We start from the raw sequence: 20,399 nt of genomic DNA on the forward strand, positions 1-20,399 counted from the left end.
ACTCTTTAAAATCTCATTACAAAGACAGTGTTAAACTGAACAGATGAAAATGGCTTGCCTGTAATCCTACCACCTGAGCATGCAAACTGAATTTTTTCCTAATAAGCATTATTCCATCAACAATCTCTTACTTTGATCCCCTGGAAATGTGCCAAGTTTGAGACCTAACAGAGCAAAGAGGAATGGACCACATGGGGATCAAATCCATTCCTAGAACTGCATTTATAAAGCAGCTACATATTATAGAAGACACCTGAAGAAGAATGTGATGCTTCAAGGTAGGAAGCCATCAGATCAAATTTGTGTACCTGAACTCAGCTTTTAGTGTAAGCCCAAGAGTAAGATAGTTTTCATTTTAATAACTATATGTAAAAACAAACACTAAATTCAGCCTACTTACTGGACTGTTATAGTTAAAGATCTCTTCATTAACCCTAGTTTCAAGTTCAATGCATTTTTCTACAGGTTTAAGAAGCAACCGAATACTGTAATATTTCAGAAGTCCGTATTCTAGACAGTTTATTATCTTAGGTACTAGTACTAAATAGTGCTATGGCTCAAAGAGCCAAGCATCAACATAGTAAATTAAATTATGTCTTGAGCTCTGAGGACAAAAACTTCCCAGAAGTAAAATTTTATATTCAACTCATCAGGCATAATAAAATTATTCCACGAATTAAGAATAGGTGTAAGATTTTCCAAATTATCACTAAAACTCCTTAACCATCTTAGTGGCTGCATAATCTACCAATGTATTCCTATAAAACAATTTACTTAGCTATACTTCTAAATAAAACCATGGTGAATATCTTGTGTATAAAGTGCTAAGAGTTGGAGTGAGGTACACATTTTAGGATAGAGCTTTAGAATTAACTGTCTCAAAGGGTGTAGACCTGAGAAAGTCTTTGACATATTGCCAAACTGCTTTCCCAGCAGACAAGGCCACCAGCACACTTACACAGGTGAATCATTTTTAAGTGATACATGGACAGGGACAACATATAACATGGTCAGAATTCACACCATTTCATAGCTATTTTTTTTTTTAATGAAAATTCTTAATTGCTGTATCTTTTTTTTAAATATTTTAATGTTTACTTTTGAGACAGAGAGAGACAGGGCATGTGTGGGGAGGAGCAGAGAGAGAGGGAGACACAGAATCTGAAGCAGGCTCCAGGCTCTAAGCTGTCAACACAAAGCCTGACGCAGGGCTCAAACTCACTGACCGTGAGATCACGACCTGAGCCAGAGTTGGATGCTGAACTGACTGAGCCACCCAGGCGCCCCTTTAATTGCTGTATCTTAATAGTCTCTTGCATGAACTAATTAAATATTCATCTTCTAAAATGTAGGAGAAAAAAAAAATAAAATGTAGGAGAATATTTTTCAAAAACAAATCTCTGGAGCTAGAACTCTGAAACATGTATAAATTAAAACTTACTCCCGGATCTTTTTTTCTGATCCATCCCTTCCAGGGTCATAAACTCCTTTAGGCAGATGTTGTATAAGGCCTATTCTTTGAGCTATCCTAATTTGTTCCTCTTCGGTCAGCTGAGTTGCTAGGCGAGTCTGGCTAGGTGTTGGATGGTAGACCGGAACTGGAACTTGTTCCTAAATTTAAAAAAAGGAGAAAATGATTATTTTTTTTACACTGTTTTCTGGGGTAATGTTTTCCGTTTCTTATTTTTTTTGGCTTAGTGGGTGGGAGGGGACCTTGGGGAGAGGTATGCTGGGCTAGTGTGCAGTCGTATGAGATTATTTCACCCTGCCTTTACTTAATAGCATATCTGACCAATTATTATATTTAATTTTTAATTATTTTATTTTTTTACTTTTATTTTATAGAAAGTACAAGTGGGAGGGGGTAGAGGGAGACAGAGTATCCCAGGCAGGCTCCGAGCTGTCAGTGCAGAACCCCATGTGGGGCTCGAACTCACAAACCATAGGAGCATGACCTGAGGTGAAATCAAGAGTTGGACTCTCAACTGACTGAGCCACCTAGGTGCCCCAGGGGATGCTACTTTAGACAGGATGCTCACAACAAACCTCTCTGATTCGACATTTGAGAAGAGACCTCAATGAAATATGAGGAAGATGGTGCATCTGTGACCTAATGATTTCATTGTGGCTGGCACCATTTCTGAGCCACCTAAAATGGTTTTCCAGAGAACATCTCTACTGAATAGACAGACAACTTCCAATCCATGTATGGAGGTTTCATGGGAAATTTTACGTCAAATCACAACTACCAATTCACTTTAGAAAATGTTACCTCCATTCATCCTTTAGGATCACTCCTCATCTCTATAATTTAAGCACTTGTTTACCAGGTCACTAATATTTGCAACTGTGAGATTATGCCTCCAGGAATAACTGCTTAATCTGTGTTAAGCTTAAAAAAATTCTGTGAAATGATCTCCATAATTATCCAGAACTAGCATCAATTGAGACTGCTTTGAACTAATGGCATTTCTGGTTGAAAATAAAATAATTGAGAGCACTCATAATGAGAAACTTTCTAAGGGCTCAAGTATAAATATCCTTTCCAAACAGAAACTTTAGTGGAAATAAAAAAGAAATTTTAGTGGAAAGTCTCAGATACATATAAATTAGGCTCCAATATTGAATATTTGATTCAAGGAAAAAGACTTTTCCAGTGTCTCCTAACATACCACTTTGTCCTTTTAAACTGGCCTTATTCGTATAAGGCCCCTTTTCTGAGAGTAGTTAGAATTTATCAAAGGCAGTTCAACATTAGACTTTAAATATTCTTTTCTCTGAGATTCAGAACAAATGTTTAATTAAGAATCTCAAAACCCAGGGGTGCCTGGGTGGCTAAGTTGGTTAAGCGTCCAACTTCGGCTCAGTTCATGATCTCACGTTCCGTGAGTTCGAGCACCGTGTTGGGCTTTGTGCTGACAACTCAGAACTTGGAGCCTGCTTTGGATTCTGTGTTTACTTCTCTCTCTGCCACTCCCCCCTCTCACACTCTGTCTCTATGCCACTTAACAGAGTAACCACGTTTAAGCTATTTAACCCATCTGGATTAGATTCTACAATACAGGGTTGCTATAAGGCTTAAAATGAGGAATGGTCAGCCTTGAAATGGCAGGAACTCAAATGGTAGGTATTATAACTATTAATAGTGCATTCAAAGAACTATCATCTATTTTTGCAAACTAGCTGTTTCCTGTAAGTTCCATGCATTTCCACTTTACTGCCTTTGCTCTTGCTATTCCCCTTACCTTTCCCTGCAGTCCAGTGGTCCAAATTATGCCTTGCCCAGAAGGTTATTGACATGAAGCCTTCCCCAATCCTCCTCCCTACCACCTAGAGTCTGTCTCTAGCCCAGCTTAATTACATAGGTGTTGTCTACCTATAAGAGAAATAGGAAGATTATACAGATTACAGTAAAATGTCAATTAACCAGTGCAGTCATCAAGTGAAAAAAAGAGACTGTCCATTCTTCCAGCTTTCCCAGTAAGTACCAAACTGACTGCATTTCTCTAGTACAGCTCGAAAGCTTTCTTTCAGCCCTGTATATCTACAGCACTACGAGCACAGGCAATTTTTGCTTTAAAGACATTTTTTTAAATGCATATTTCTATTTTTTTTTTTTAATGTTTATTTTGAGAGCGAGGGCACACGCACGAGCGGAGGAAGGAACGGGCAAAGAGAGGGAGAGAGGGAATCCCAAGCAGGCTCTGCATTGACAGCAGGGCTCGATCCCATGAACCATGAGATCATGACCTGAGCTGAAATCAAGAGTCAGACACTTAATCAACTGAGCCACCCAGGCACCCCTAAATGCGTATTGCCTTTTAAATGAGCTTTGCACATACACAAAAAATTTTCAGTCTATAGCCCAAATTCAGAATCTGTTACATGCAACATGTATATTAAATTCACAGTTTATGCACTAGAAAAATAACTGATCAGGCTTTATAGTGAATATAAAACTTAAGACCCTGTGGTTATTACTGCTCATAAATATGACTGTTGCATCTTTGGTTTAAATACTCACCCTTTCAAGGTTTTTTACCTCGTAGGCAAACTTAAAATAGCATAAAAGTTTCATGGTTCAATGTGAAAAAGCTCTGCCACTTACTAGCTATAAGAAAAGGCTTGACCATATTTTTTAAACCTCTCTGAGCCTTAGTGTCTTCATGTGTAAAGTACTAGGACCACTGTAAGAATACAATAGGAATTCCAAGTATTATTCCTGGCACAGTAAGATACATAAAAAAGCTAACTGAATGTTAGCCATTATCACTGTAGCTCTACTATTATGACTATGGAACAACATTCCAGTATTTTAAGAAATGGATTGGATTTACAATTTTACATGTCAATTATACCTCAACAAAGCTGAAGTAAAATTTAATTTTTAAAAAAATTGTTTTTTGTTGTTGTTGTGGGGGCGCCTGGGTGGCTTAGTTGGTCAAGCGTCTGACTTAGGCTCAGGTCATGATTTCAGTTAGTGGGTTCAAGTCCCGCATCAGGCTCTGTGCTGACTGCTCAGAGCCTGGAGCCTGCTTTGGATTCTGTGTCTCCCTCTCTCTCTTTCTGCCTCTTCCCTTGCTCATGCTCTTTCTCTCTCAAAAGTAAACATTAAAAAAAAAAAGGTTTTTTTTTAATATTTTAATTTTGAGAGACAAAGGACGAGCAGGGGAGGGGCAGAGAGAGAGAGGGGGAGACACAGAATTCAAAGCAGGCTCCAGGCTCTGAGCTGTCAGCACAGAGCTGGGGCTCAGACCCATGAGTGGGAGTTCATGACCTGAGCTGAAATCGGATGCTCAACTGACTGAGCCATCCAGGCGCCCCCAAAATTTAATTTTTTAAAAAAGAAGAAATGGATTGGATTATGGCAGAGCTAAGTAAAAGTTTTCAAAAAGGAACCTAAGAATTCAACTAAGACCAACTCTCATTTTATGGGTCTAAACTGGCATACAATCACATAATTACTAACAATAACAGAATTAGAATTCAGGTCTCCCTTTTTTTTTTTTTGGTCTCCTTTTTAAGTCATTAATTTCCACTGTACCATTCCTGGTTGCCAGACAGCAAGGAGATTCTGCAAGTTAAATGATTTGGCTTGTGTCTATTTACATTACTATTCACATTACTTTGAAGAACAGTACACTGAAATGACATTTTAAGAAAGCCACAAAAAAAAGGCATATCTAATAAATGGTTCTATAAAGGTTTTTCATCTATGATAAAGGTTTTATAATTTTTGTAACTTCTAAATTTTAAGAATTTCAAACAATATCAAATCCATCTTTGAAACTATGCCTGTATAGGTTCTATTACTGATAGAAAAATAAACTCCTAAGTCTGATCATACCTTCCTGTCTGTCCTTTGTTTGACACTCCTGAGGGCTGTTTCAGGTAGTTCTTCCCATACGGCTGGGATGTCAAATTCTGCTACTAGTGGACAGTTTCTCCTTGTTCTCACTTTGGGATATCTTTTCTCTGGTGTCACTTTCTTAAACTACCTGTTCTAAAAAGGTAACATGGCATACTAATCCAATGGGTTTTATGAGCCATATAACTATCTTGTTCAGAGTACTCTTATTTATAATTAGAATATTTGAAACTGAGCTACTATGGTGGAATGGGGCTGGGATGAAATGTGACCTGGGAAGGATGAGGATCCCCATCTCCACCCCCCTACCTGGGGCATGTTTGCAGAATCACACAAATCAACAGAACAGTTTTTCATACGCTGCTATCTAAAAATAAGGAATTTTTAGTCTGAAAAATTAAATCATAAGACTGGACTCTTACTTACTGTGGTGACTGTTAATATCTTTAATCGTCCCTTAAAACCTTTGAATAATCAAGGTAACAGCACCACTTTAGAAGGTGATGATGCAATCATAAGATAACATCAAAGAGCTTTGTAAATGTCAACATTTCTAAGTTATTCTAACCATTTGTTTTCTCCCCATCACCAAATGACTCTGGTTTGCAGACTTTAAGCTGTTATTGCCCCTGGCTTTGGTCCTGGCTTTCTAGCCTGTCCCTGAATACAAGAAATTCTTTGACCTCTCTTGTGACCCCTGCCAGCTCAGTTTTTTACCCTTGGATTACCATTTCCATCCAGGTGAGGCTACACTCCTAACTCTCAGTCCCAATCCATCTAATTTGGCACAAGATGACACATATGAAGTCACACTAGAACAACTGGTATAAGACTATGGGTAATAATGGTCTCCAAAATCCTTGCACGTACCTACTACTACGAACAAAAAAGAATTGTTTTAAATTGTTCTAAGTTGTTTTAGAACTAGTAATTTCTAAGCATGTACTTTTTAAGAGGCTAGATTTCCTTGGTCTTCTGGTTCACATGTGTACGGAGAACAAAGAAAGAACAGAAAAGGAAAGCTCTATGAAGAAACTAAATTAAAACCCTATCTTTTAATTATTCATATTATGAATGTATTTTCTTTGTTATTTTTTGTTAAACAAATGGAACTCTCTAATAAGCACCATTGAGATATTTAAAATGATTCAACATTCTGATTTCAATTTACATACAACTCTTCAGAAAGCCACAGAGAAAAGGAAATGACTAAGAACTGCTGGTATTTTAAAGATGCTATGGCCTCACCCTTCTTAACACATACACCTAATTTTAATCCCATTATAGTTGTTAAAATGGCTTGATGTATGAGTTACTGCTTACTGACTAGGATCCGATGGTATTTTCTAGTTGGCAAAATGTTTTTTTTTTTTTAATGCTTATTTTTGACAGAGACAGACAGACAGAGAATGAGTGGGGGAGGGGCAGAGAGAGGGAGACCCAGAATCTGAAGCAGGCTCCAGGCTCCCAGCTGTCAGCACAGAGCCCGACATGGGGCTCGAGCTCCCAGAGTGCGAGGTCATATGCTCAACCGACTGAGCCACCCAGGAGCCCCCAAAACAGCAATTTAAAAAGATTTGTATTCTGGGGCAGTTCTCACCATTCCCTAATTGATGGCTCACTGTATCTAAACTCCTTGCGTAAACAGTATGATTTACACTGAACACCTGCTTCCCTCCTGGGAGTCTGGAATCTTGGTATGTAGTAGGCAGTGGGTGCCTACTCAGAATTTCAGGTTCTCCTGGTAGACAACCCTTCACACATACTAGCAAAATTCAATGCTGGGGAAATTAAGTGTATTGTGTGACTGTATTACGAGAGGATTCTTTTGGAAACTTCTGCCTGTTTCCTATGGACTTACACACCTCTTTTCCTTTGATGACTTTGACTTGTATTCTTTTGCCATAATAAATCAGAGCTATGATTACAACTATATTCTAAGTCCTCCTCTATATTCTGTCCTCCAACTATATTCTGTGAGTCCTCCTATGCAACTGACGAATAATCTAGATAAATGTTTTTAGAGTGATGGGGAGTTCCCCACATTGACTCTTGTTTTCAAAGTTTATTTGGCCATGTTCATTAGAAATTCTCCTTTGTGGGGAAAAGAAAAAAAGAAATTCTCCTTTAGGAAAAAAGGTGCATTTTGACAATGGTGGTTACACAGTACTTGCATTTTATTCCTTTTCTCATATTTAAAAAGACTGAGGGAACTATTATTTTGAACATTATTTATCATAAAGATAAACACTTTTGAGATAGAGATGTTGTTGTCTACAGCCATACCACCCTGAATCCGATCTTGTCTGATATCAGAAGCGAAGCAGGGCCGGGCCTGGTTACTACTTGGATGGGAGATGGAGATGTTGTTTTTGGCTGAACTGTGTCTCCTATAAAATTCTTATGATGAAGTCCTAATCCCCAGCATCTTAGAACGTGACTGTATTTGGAATCACAAATGTGACTGGTTTTGTCCTGGCCTCTTCTTCTGTCCTATAGTCTTCACCTAATAACTAAGTCCATGTTGACAATGGAAATTACCACCTTGATACAAATGATTCATAAATTTATATTCTAGTCTAAACCTCCCTTTTAAATTCCAGTCCCTACTTGACAGTTCAACTCAATGTGCTCAAAGTACCTCAAATTCAACATGTCCAAAACGAACTCCCTCCAAAATCTGGTCCTCTTTTTAGGTTGCCCTATGTCAGTAAATGACATCGTTCTAGTTCTGTAAGACAGAGGCATCCTTCGTACCTCCCTCTCCATTACTCTTCCATATACAGTACATCACCAAGTTCTAGTGAGTTGTCTACTGAAATACTGATAGAATCTGTTTATGTCTTTTCATATCTATTGCCAATACCCTAAGCTCCCATTTTGTCCCTGGTGTACAGTATTAGTTAGCAAAACTTGAATTTGTTCTCTGTCCAGAAGTTACAGAGATCCAATTTAACCCTATGCCCTTCTCACACATACCTAAAACCCCTTCACATTTAATAGCTTTTAGGATGGAGGCCAAAGTCCTTAAAAGATTTCCAAAGCCCTACATATTCTGGTTACCTAGCTGGCCCTCCATCCTCATCTAACAACTCACTGCTTTCTAGCCCCACTGGTTTTCCTTCAGCTCCTCTGAAATGCCATGATCTCATCTCTACAGAGTCATAGTACCTGCTGTACTCTACATGAAATATTCTCCTCCGGAGCACCTGGGTGACTCAGTTGGTTAAGCATCTGACTCTTGATTTCAGCTGAGGCCATGATCCCATGGTTCACAATTCAAGCCCCGTGTCAGGATCTGCACAGACAGAGCAGAGCCAGCCTAGGATTCTCTCCCTCTGCCCTTCCCTTGCATGTTCTCCCTCAAAATAAACAAACATAAAAAAAAAAAAAAATACTCTCCTCCATCACCACACTGCGTAAATAATGCCTCTTCTTCCTTCAGAGCTCAATCCAACTACTTTCTCAGAAACCTAACTAACCATTCTCCTCTATTAGAGGCTTTTATACACCAAGTAACATTTCTTCACAGCATTTGTCAAAGTTGTAATTTTACATTTTGTTATAATTTGAGTATCTGTCTTTCCCACCAGACTATAAGATCCACAACAGGAATTGTTTTTGCTCCTCACTGAACCAGCAGATGAAAGGTCTATTAAAAAAATCTTACATACTAATAGCTAAAGTCACCCATTAATTTACTCTAGTGTTGTTGTTTTTTTTCATTTTAGTGCTTCTTTACATTTCCTGGAACCCCTAGCCAATTGTGCTTCTTTTAAGTTTATTTTGATAGAGAGAATCCCAAGCAGGTTCTATGCTATCTGTGCGGAGCCTGACAGGGTTCGATATCAGGAACTGTGAGATCATGACCTGAACTGAAATCAAGAGTTGGGCACTTACCCGACCAAGCCACCCAGGTGCTCCCCACCACCAAAGCCAAGTGTTTAATACTTAATAAAGTTGGTGTATATGCCATAATATTGGGATTAGAGTTGTTTTTGTTTTGCTAAGTATATTCTCTAAGAATGACTGATAATAGTACCTACTTCACCACTTCCTGAAATGTGAACCCTCAATGATTTTGAATGCCTCCCGAAATATGTTCACAAAATCATTTCCAATGTATAAAGTCACTTACTACAGAAATAAATACTATGAATCAGTTTATTAAAATCTCAATCACTAAACTGCTAATTAACATAAATGCTGGTGCCTTAATGAGGTATTTTGTGCTTAGGCTAAAAATTAAAAATGTACGTGATTATCTGTGTATTATTTTTATTTCCTCATCACTAGAATATAAGCTTGATAAGGGCAGGGAATGTGTCTATTTTGTTTACCAATATATACTATTTATGCACAGCATCTGACACATAGTAGGGATTCAACAGACTTTATTGGAAAACTGAATATTTTATATCAAAGCACTGATGTTCCTGTAATCCATGTCATATATTCATACCAGGATTTTGTAAACATGCTACGAAAAAATGTCTAATGATTTGGATTAAGCAACAATAAAACCAGAAAGAAAACTCAATACGAATTATAACCAACATTCCTTCTCCAAGTAACAATACCCAGTTTGTTGCCCCTTTCAAATTTCTACCTACCTATCTCATGGGAACTTGAATACATTCAAAACCAAACTAATGATCTCTTTCTACTTCCACAATCCTTCTCATACTCAGTATTTATATGCCTACTATAGGTTATTGATAGAGAAGCACAGTGGAAAGAGATTAGACATCTCATTTAATCTCGGCTCTGGCATTTATCAGGTATGCAACTCTAGGCAAGTTATTCAATACCTCCAAGCCTAAGATTCCTCCTCAGAAAAAATGAATAGAATACCTATCTTAAAAGAGTTTTTCAAGGAATAACTAAGAAAATATAAATAAAGTACCTACTAACATAGGGACTCAAATTTGGGCCTTCCTATAACAACATCACTACCCTTCCTAATTCCTCTGACTTTCCCCCCTTCCCTTTATCTCTATCATCTATAACTACCATTCTCTCAATGTTGTTAGGAGACACACGTGTACTTTCCCTGTGAGCTTAACGTTTGATAAAGGGGGAATTCACAATAAGAAGCAAATATATTTCAAATAAATTTAAACACTATTTTTCTCCTTAATACTTTAATTCTCTACGCCTTCATGCAAAACAAAAACAAAATGAGAGCCAAAAAAAAGCATTTGCCATAAAGAAAAAGAATTTAAAATTAAAGTGTGTTAGGAAAAGAAATGCAGCATCACAGAAGGGGGTAGAACAGAAAAAGAACAAAGGATTACAAAATATGCTGAGACAGAGCAAAGAGAAAACACAGAGCCGGTCACATAAAAAAGCAAGGTTTGACCTTCTGATGAGAAAAATCTCTGAAGCATTCCAGTTGTTTGTTAATATATAATGAACCATCTATAAAATGATGAAGGCAGAAAAATATAAAGGGCACTAATCTTAGGGAGTGTACAAGCCAAGAAAGAAACATATCAAAGTGTAAACATGTCTATTTGAAATGCAGTGCATTAAAAGTTGGACTCAATTTAGGGAATTGAGTTTTCAGAAACTAAAACAATGCAGTGGGTAAGTGCCTAAATAATGTGCTGAGGCTGGAAATAGTACAAGTCTGGTTTGTGGTAAAGGAAAAATAAAGTCACTGCTAAAGAATGCAGCTTGTCACCAAAAGCTGTATCCTTTGCTCCAGTAGGAAGTAAGAGTCAGCTCTTCTGATTTTCTCCTTATAGCCTCACAAGCTGCTGCTGGCACCACCCCCTCCCCAGCTGCAGTCTCCTACTGGGAATGTTTTCTCTGAATTTTGCCAGGCTGAAATTTAAGGCCATAAAATGGAGGATTTGGAATTGATGGTCTCAATGCATATTCTAACTCTGATGTTCAATTAATCTTGACCAAACCAAACAAGCAACCAGCCAAGCAAACAAAAACCCCAAAGATTAGCATTAATGTAATTCCTGAACCATAGAAGGGTAACAATTTTATAGAGAGGGGGAAAGAGCCAGCATCCCATCTATGATACTGACAAATGATGAAGTTATATTTACTGAGAAAGTATACAAACTAATGATCTGCAAGGAAGAACACTGCTTCCATGGAGGTGGTTTGGCATTTGTTTGCTTATTTTTAAACGAAAAGATTGACTTCTTTCATTCACTGTATAATATTCACTGAGCACTTACTGTACAGGGTTAATTACAATATCCTAATTAGGGTACTGGTAGGCATTATCACTACCGGTACCCTGCATTAGCAAGTCATTAGACAAGCTTATTCATCTAAAGCTCAAGACAACTGAAATCAAGGTCACATTTTGAGCCCAGGCACCAATTAAAATACTTCTTGAACACCCAACCACATTTCAGATGCTGCTTTAGGTAAAGGAGATACAGCTATGACCAAGTAAGGTCTCTGCTCTTCTGAAACCTAAATACCCTATAGTAGAGGGATCCAGAAATAGTAAACAAGTGAATAATACAGCTACCTCACCCACAGCTCCTACTATCTCTAAATTGCCCATGACCTGGCAGCTTCTGGGACAGGCATACATTCTAAAGGCCTATAGGCTAGCCAACAGTTTTGATGACTTGCAGCACCTCCTGAATGGTGAAGAGAGCGTGAACCAATCAGATTCTTTTTTTCTCTTAGAATTGGAAAACTGAATCAACTGACCTGAAAAGGTCATCGAGTAGCAAATTAAGAGGCATGTATAAATTGGGGTTATGAGGAAACAGACAGTATTCAAAACAGATTAGAGATGCCGAGTGAAGTAGACATTAGGAGAGCCCACAAATAAAAAAATCCTTAAACCCCTGGGTAAGAGAAATGGGAGAGTGGCTGCCTTGGTTCCTTGACAGCTTTCTGCTTCCAATCCATGTGTATCATTAAAATGATCCTCTAAGTTAATTTTGTCTAAAATAAGAGTCTCTTAAGCACTTACCACCATTTTCTTTCCTAAATTAGACTCTCATCAAGCAAGTTGGTTTCCAGAGGGGAAGTAGCACCCAATTATTGACAGAGAATTATTTACCAGTAGGACAGATTTCCAGGGTAGTTGTGGGCTAAGAGATATTCCTCTGACTTAGTGCATGAGTTAGTGTTGGAACCATGTCTTTGCTGCAGCCAAAAAATACTGGAATCCTTGAAAGCTAAGAGTAATAAGCCCAAGAATTCTTTGCAAAACCAACTAGAGGCAGAATATGCACAGCCTTTAAAGAGTTAAAAGATGGAAGCTTTAAAAAAAAGGTACTAATTCCAAAAAGAATGTGTCTGTAACAGCCAAAAGTTGGCCTTGGAGCTCAGGAAGTCTGGTATTACATTTACTGCAATAAGTTCCCTAACAGATACCCTCACCCTTCTTTTTTTAAAGTTATTTTTTGAAGGACCAGGGCTAATATCACCAATAAAAATTAATTTCCTCCAAAGATTGCTAAACTTCGGTTGTAAGAATTTTGCAAAATAGTTTAAAAGGTGTATTTCTTGGATTCTAACAGTTTGAGGCTATATGGAAGACCAGTCCATTAAATGTACACACATCAATTAAAATATACATTTGATTTCAGAAAGCACTGAAAAGGTTTTTTTTTAATGTATTTAAAGTTTATTTAACAAATCTCTACACTGAACATGAGGTTCAAACTCACAACCCTGAGATCAAGAGCCATACACTGTTTGAGCCACCAAAGCACCCCCAAAAAGCATTGAAAAGTTTTAAAAAGTACCTCCCCACACTGAGGAAATATAGTACCACTAAAGTAAAAAGCCTATACTTAATATAACAATTAGTGAGCTCTAATTCATAAGATAAAATTAATCCATTTTAAAATATACAATTCATTGGTCTTATTATTTTTAAAGAGTTATGTGACCATCATCATAATTTCAGAACATTTTCATCATCCCCCAAAGAAACCTCATACCTTTTAGCAGTCATTTATCCTTTTCCCCCAAATTCCCCAGCCCTAGGCAACCACTAATCTGCTTTGTATCTCTAGAGATTTGCCTGTTCTGGGCATTTCATATAAATGAAATCATACTAATGTGGTCTTTGGAGGCCTAAAATTTAGCATGTTTTAAAAATTTACCCACGTTGTACCATGTATCAGAACCTCATTCCTTTTTAATTGCTGACTAATATTTCATTCCATATACACATCACGAGTTATATAATGTATTTAGCAACTCGTGGGCATCCGGGTTGTTTCCACTGTTTGGCTACTATGAATACACTGCTATGAGCATTTGTGAACAAGTTTCTGTGTGGATGTGTTTCCATGTGTCTTGGGTATACACCTAGGAGAACTGCTAGACCACATAACTATGTTCCATCTTTTAAGGAACTGCTACACTCCTTCCCAAAGTACTTGTACTTACACTGGAATTAAAGTTAAAAACTTAAAAACAACAAAGTACTTGTACCATTTTCAAATTCCCACCAGCAGTGCATGAGAGTTACAATCTTACCCCACACCGTTACCAAATCCTTGTTTTTTTTATAGCCATCTTAGTGGTTTTGATTCTTATTTCCCTGAGAGCAAATGATTATTAAGCATCTTTTCACATGCTGACTGGCCATCTGCATTACCTTCTTTGTAGAAATGTCTATGCATATCCTTTACCTTTTTTGAAACTGGGTTGTCTCTACTGAGATGTACAAGTTCTTTACATATCATGGTCATCAGTCTCTTATCAGATAAAGGATTTGCAAATACTTTCTTGCATTCCATGGGTTGTCTTTCACTTTCCTGATGGTGTCCTTTGACATGCAAGTTTTAAATTCTGATGTTCCCTTACGTATTTTTTGGGTCACTGGTGCTTTTTGATATCATATCTAAGAAGGCTTTGCTTAAACCAAGGTCATGAGGACTTGTCCCTATATTTTCTACAGCTTGTGTAGATTTAGCTCTATATTTAAGTATACAAACAACTGAGTTATTATTTGTATACTGTGTGATAAAGGGGTCCAAATACATTCCGTGTGGTAATGCAGGTGACCCAGCACCATTTGCTGAAGACTGTTTTGAAAATGCTCACATTTTTACATGAGATTTTTCCTAGAAGCCTAGTGAAATACTCTGGGGTACAGGTGAGAGGAGTATACAAATCGTACAGGACTTTTTATATGAAAGAACCAGGGTGCTTCAAGGATGCCTAAAATTAGTCTGACCAAATACAGACTTTCTACATCCTCTAGTCAGGTCAGTTGCTGCAGCTTCTACATAGGTGGTTCCTACTTTCTTAAATTATTTTTTAACGTTTTTATTTTTGAGAGAGAGTACTAGTGAGGGATGGGTAGAGAGAGAGGGAGACACAAAATCCAAAGCAGGCTCCAGGCTCCAAGCCGTCAGCACAGAGCCGACGTGGGGCTCGAACCCACAAACTATGAGATCATGACCTGAGCCAAAGTCGGACGCTCAACCAACTGAACCACTCAGGCGCCCCTGCCTCTGTGCCCCCCACCCATAGTTCCTACTTTCTAATGCCATTATTCGATAGCATATATCCCTAATATACAAGTATCCCTAATGCCTGCTTTCTAATTGTTCATATGTTGTTTCATGTAACACACCCTAACATAAGAAAGAAGAAAACTTACAGTTTTCTTACAATGATCCTTTTTAGACACAGATAGAGAGAATGTCCTGTATCTCAATGCTGAGACTATATGGAATACATAGTGAGATGCTGGTATTTGTCCATTAGACTACTGAGATTGTCCCAAATGTCAGCTCCTACAAGTCTGAAAATGAAAAATTAGGTTTAATCTTTAGATTCTTCCTCAAGCTCAATTCCATGGATCAGGTCATCAGGAAAGTTAACTAGTAAGAGAAATGGGAGATTAGCAGAACATAGAATACAGGGTGCTTAAGTCCTCTTAGTAATGCACCTCAAAAAAACAAAAAAACAAAGATTCCTAACCTGACCTCAATAGTACAAATATAAATAAACAGAGGTTAGGATTACTAGATTAATCTTAGAAACCAAATGTGAAGTTGTTCTCAGCAAGGTTATCCAGCTATGTAAACAGAGATGACCAGCTATTTACAAATTATTTTCCAACTGAAGCTGACAGCACACTTTTTTTTTTTTTTTTTTTTTTTTTTTTTACAATTTTGACATGAGAAACACACCCCACCATCTCCTCTACATTTACCACCATCAGGAATCAAGAAATTCACCCTGGAATATCAATAACGTAAATATGCAGGTGAATAATACAGACAACAGAATAATTAATGGATTTTAAAAATTAGAGTTCTGAAGACTGTGGCAACATGAAAAATGCTTATAAACTGACATTAAAAGTAAAAGAATGCAGGGGTGCCTGGGTGGCTCAGTCAGTTGAGTGTCTGACTTCAGCCCAGGTCACGATGCCGCGCTTTGTGGGTTCGAGCCCTGTGTCGGGCTCTGTGCTGACAGCTCGGAGCTTGGAGCCTGCTTTGGATTCTGTGTCTCCCTCTCTCTCTGCCCCTCTCCCACTTTGTCTGTCTCCCAAAAAATAAACATTTTTTTAAAAATTTTTAAAAAAGTAAAAGGATGCAAAAATATTTAAGTGCTATTATGTATACATTTCAAAATAATTATATTTGAAAAAAATCATAAAGACATGCCCATTGAAATGTTAACTATGGTTACATTACAGTATTGAAAATATGAGTTAATTTTTATTTCTATGTAATTCTATTTAATTTGCAATTATAAGAAGAAAAAAAACTTGGTATCACTAATAGCTAAGTAAAAAAGTAAAAAAAGTTGGTATCACTAAGTAAATAGCTAATTTTAAAAGTTAGAAATTCTAATTTGTAAGCTGAAAAGACAATGAAGGCAACATAGAGACAACTCACAAGGTACATTTAATTCTGCTAAGAATATGGTATACACCGATGAGTCTAATTCTTTTTTTTGAGCCTAAATCTACTTTTTAAAAATTGAGATGAATTCACAGAACATAAAATTAACCAACTTAAAGAGAACATTCAGTAGTCTTTGGTACATTCACAATGTTGTGCAACCACTACCTCTATCTACTTCAAAAATACTTTAATCACTCACAAATAAAAACTTTGTACCCATTAGGTAGTTACCACCCATTCCCCTTTCTCCCCAGCCTCTGGCCACCATCTGTTCCTGTGGACTTGCCAATTCCAGATATTTCATATAAATGGAATCACAGAATGTGACTTTTTGTGTCTGGCTTCTCTCACTTAGCATAATGTATTCAAGGTTCATCATCAGTTGTAGACTGTATTTACTTCATTTTTAAGATATAAATAGTAAATCAATCATATAGATTTACTTACATATATATGATATATACTATACATCATATATCAAATATATATTATATATCACATATTATATATGTTATATATATCAAATATATCAAATATATCAAATATAATATATATGAATGATATATATATCACATATATATCATATATATATATATGTAAATTCCAATGTCTTTTGAGAGTCCCCTGAACACACGGTATGACTATTAGCTAAACAGCATTTGGTTTCAACGATGCAATTTTGAATGCAAAAGGTATACTACAAATCAGTGGAAATTAACTTTGTTGTTTACATTTAAAGTATAAAACTACAAAAGAAAAACGATTAACAAACTTCAAGATATCTTTTTAAAGTACATAAGCCACTCTTGGTTTAGAATTATGTAATGAAATGCAATTACAGAACATGCTGTGCACCTTAAGTCAAGAAAATCTGGCTCAGTCTGGTGTTCTAAAAGAGCTGTGTGACCTTGTCACATCTATTCAAATTTCCAAAAGTAGAGGATAAACATTCTTAAATATTTGGCCTTTATATTAAACTGCAGGCACTGAGGAATCAAGCAAGAGTATAACATAAAGGCTATTATTTTGGCAGTGGTAGACAATATATATTGAAGAAGGCAACGAAAGAACGTAGAACAGAAATTTGATATAACATAACAGAGGTTATTAAATTCCTTGAAATTGCATGCAAAATTCTGTGCATCTTCCTACAAAGAGGATTTGTGGTTTACAACTTCTCAAGAGTTATTAAACAAATAAAGGGTTAAGAAACACTTACATGGTGGGGGGGGGGGCACCTAGATGGCTCAGCAGGTTGGGCGTCCAACTTTGGCTCAGGTCATGATCTCGCGGTTCGTGGGTTCAAGCCCCATGTCAGGCTCTGTGCTGACAGCTCAGAGCCTGGAGCCTGTTTTGGATTCTGTGTCTCCCTCTCTCTCTGCCCCTCCCCTGTTTGCTCTCTGTCTCTAGCACAACTATGACTTTGTACTGTTAAATGTTTTTCTTACACTTGGTCCATGGTATCTACCAGTGCAAGTGGTATCACACACATACTGAAGCTGATGAAAAAATTATAACCACTTTGAAGGTGCCTTCAGTCACTCTGCAAACAAACTGTTAAGTTAGGTTTAGTCAATGTTTCTATTTAAGATAAACATTACAAGTTATATAACTGATATATATATAAAATTATAAGTTATATAACTGATGATGTATAAATATTATATATATTATAAATTATAAATGAAAACTGAAATTCTTCAGATTCGGCAGTAATGTCTTCTTACAGCTTCTAAACCCAAAACAGTTTTTGCTCTCCAGATGGGCTAGATCCATTTAACATTGAATAGAGAGTTCCAATTTGAGGCTACCAAAAGTAGTCCTACTTCTCTATTAAAAGGTGACTTCTGAAAGTGACTTTCAATTGACAAATTATGCAGTTTCAGGAATTTTCCTGGCTGCTGTTTCCAACTCTGGTCCAGTGACTCCTCACCTTCATGGACCAGATCAGATTTCCTTAAGTGAATTTCTGTTCATTTGACCAAGTAAAAATCTCCACATATCAACTCTTGACCCTAAATATTCCATTTCTATCTAATGGTCCCAAAATGGACCACCTCACTCTTTACAATCAGATCATTCAGGCCCCTTTAGATGTCCCAGAGTCAAACCTACACCCCTGCCCACGTGTGCACCTATCTCCAGTTAAAAGTCTTCCATCTTGTTAAAGTAGAGGCACTATCAAAAGTACAATAACAACCTAGAGGTACCTGGGTGGCTCAGTCAGTTAAGCATCCAACTTCAGCTCAAGTCATGATCTCACAGTTGGTGGGTTCAAGCCCGGGGCTGAGCTCTAGGCTGACAGCTTGGGGCCTGGACCCTGTTTTGGATTGTGTCTCCCTCTCTCTCTCTCTGCCCCTCCCCCATTCACATTCAATCTCAAAAATAAACATTAAAAAAATTTTAAATAAAAAAAGTACAATAACAACCTAAATGTCCATCAAATAGGGAACTGGTTAAATAACATTACGTACAATTAATACTATTTAGCCCTATGGAAGAATAAAGCTTTTCGTATACTGACAGGTGACAGGTGAAAAAAGGCAAGGTGCAGAATTGTGTGTATAGTGGGCTTTTTGTGTAAACGGGTGATGAAGGACTATCTGTATTTGCTTGTATGTGTATAAAATCTCTTGGATCCACAAAAACATTAACATTAGTTGCCTATGGGATACGGAACTGAGTGGCTACAAAAGAGAAATAAGATGTTTCATCTATATGCTTATAGAATGACTACATGAATGTATCAATTATTAAAACAATAATTATAAATTTGAATCATAAAAACAGGTCAATCCTGTTCCCTTTAGGTGGATTCTGTTTCCACCTTTGAGAAAACTTATACTGTAGATTTTTGCTGCTTTTCCTATTCAGCCTCTTCTTTTCACTGGATCCTTCCTATCAGCTTATAAACATGATCAAGTCTTTTTTTTTTTTTTTTTTTAACGCTTATTTATTATTGAGAGACAGAGAGAGACAGAGCATGAGCATGGGAGGGGCAGAGAGAGGGAGAGACACAGAATCTGATGCAGGCTGCAGGCACAGCTGTCAACACAGAGCCCAATGCTTAACCGACTGAGCCACCCAGGTGCCCCTAAACATGATCAAATGTTTCTCATTAAAACAAACTCTTCCACCTTCAATTTTACATCCCATTATTGTCCTATTCCCATACCCCTTTGCAACCAGTCTTCTCCCAAAGTAACCCGTTCTTGATGTTTCTATAGCTGACCTCTTGGATACATTCTTTTCATATAATCCGTTACTAAATTGTTTGTTTCTTAAATATCAACACAATTCATTCATAACTCTTCATCCCTATTGCCAACACCCTAGGCAACAATATTAGCTAATGCAGTGGCTTCCTAGTCTTCCCTTGTCTACTACCCCCTTCCTATTCTCAGACATCTTTCAAATGCAAATCTAATTTACATAATCACCTCACCCATAACTCCATTTAAAATTATTTAGTGGCTAGCTTTCCATTACTCTAAAGTCCCTAAGATATCCTTAAGATAATAAATATAAATGGCATGGCATAAGCAGCTTAATGACTACTCCCAGGGTATAAACATGTACCCACTTCTCTAAAATGCTGTTTTACAACAGGCAAGTTTGATTTCCTAAGAGATCTTGTTTGAGATGCCAAACATACAAAATATTTTAATGTATTTCACAATCTTATCTTTTTGGCTCTACATCTTGGAATGTTTTCTGAACAGCAGGTCCTAATCTACCGTGAGTTGTAAAATCAGTGTTAGAGGTCCGAGGACTTTTAAGAAAATGAAATAGAATACACAGAATATATAGCAAGGATCAATATTGTTTTATGAAACCTGTCTCTGTTTTTATAAACCAAAGTATGGAATAAAATATACTTTTTATTGTGAGGTGCCAAAAAAAAAATGTTTGAAAGCCCATAGTCTTGTTATACTTTGAGATTATGCTGTCATTTTCCTTGTGATACATTTTTCATCTATGACTTAAGAATTGATACTTCAAGTTAATTTTCTCAACAAATTTCAGAATTTCAGCCATTCTTAAATGGCCTCATTTCATAAATGAGGTCTGAAAATTTACCTAACAGTGTTGCAACAACAAAATTTAACTGAATTCCTGTACCACACACCTATCAGAACTCTGTGGCTCAAACCCCAAAG

The 20,399-nt window shown here is 37.1% G+C and overlaps 1 protein-coding gene across 1 annotated transcript in view; it reads right to left on the bottom strand.

Annotated features, from left to right (window-relative positions):
- Positions 1–20,399, bottom strand: part of RNF11 (ring finger protein 11) — a 39,521-nt gene that overhangs the window by 2,327 nt on the left and 16,795 nt on the right. The window contains exon 2 of the mRNA XM_019449333.2: positions 1,442–1,611. Coding sequence (XP_019304878.1) covers positions 1,442–1,611 — 170 coding nt within the window. The remainder of the gene's footprint in view (positions 1–1,441; positions 1,612–20,399) is intronic.

This window comes from Panthera pardus, unplaced genomic scaffold (genome assembly GCF_024362965.1).
Source record: "Panthera pardus isolate Hobbes unplaced genomic scaffold, ASM2436296v1 HiC_scaffold_11, whole genome shotgun sequence".
In the NCBI taxonomy this organism is placed as follows: domain Eukaryota; kingdom Metazoa; phylum Chordata; class Mammalia; order Carnivora; family Felidae; genus Panthera; species Panthera pardus.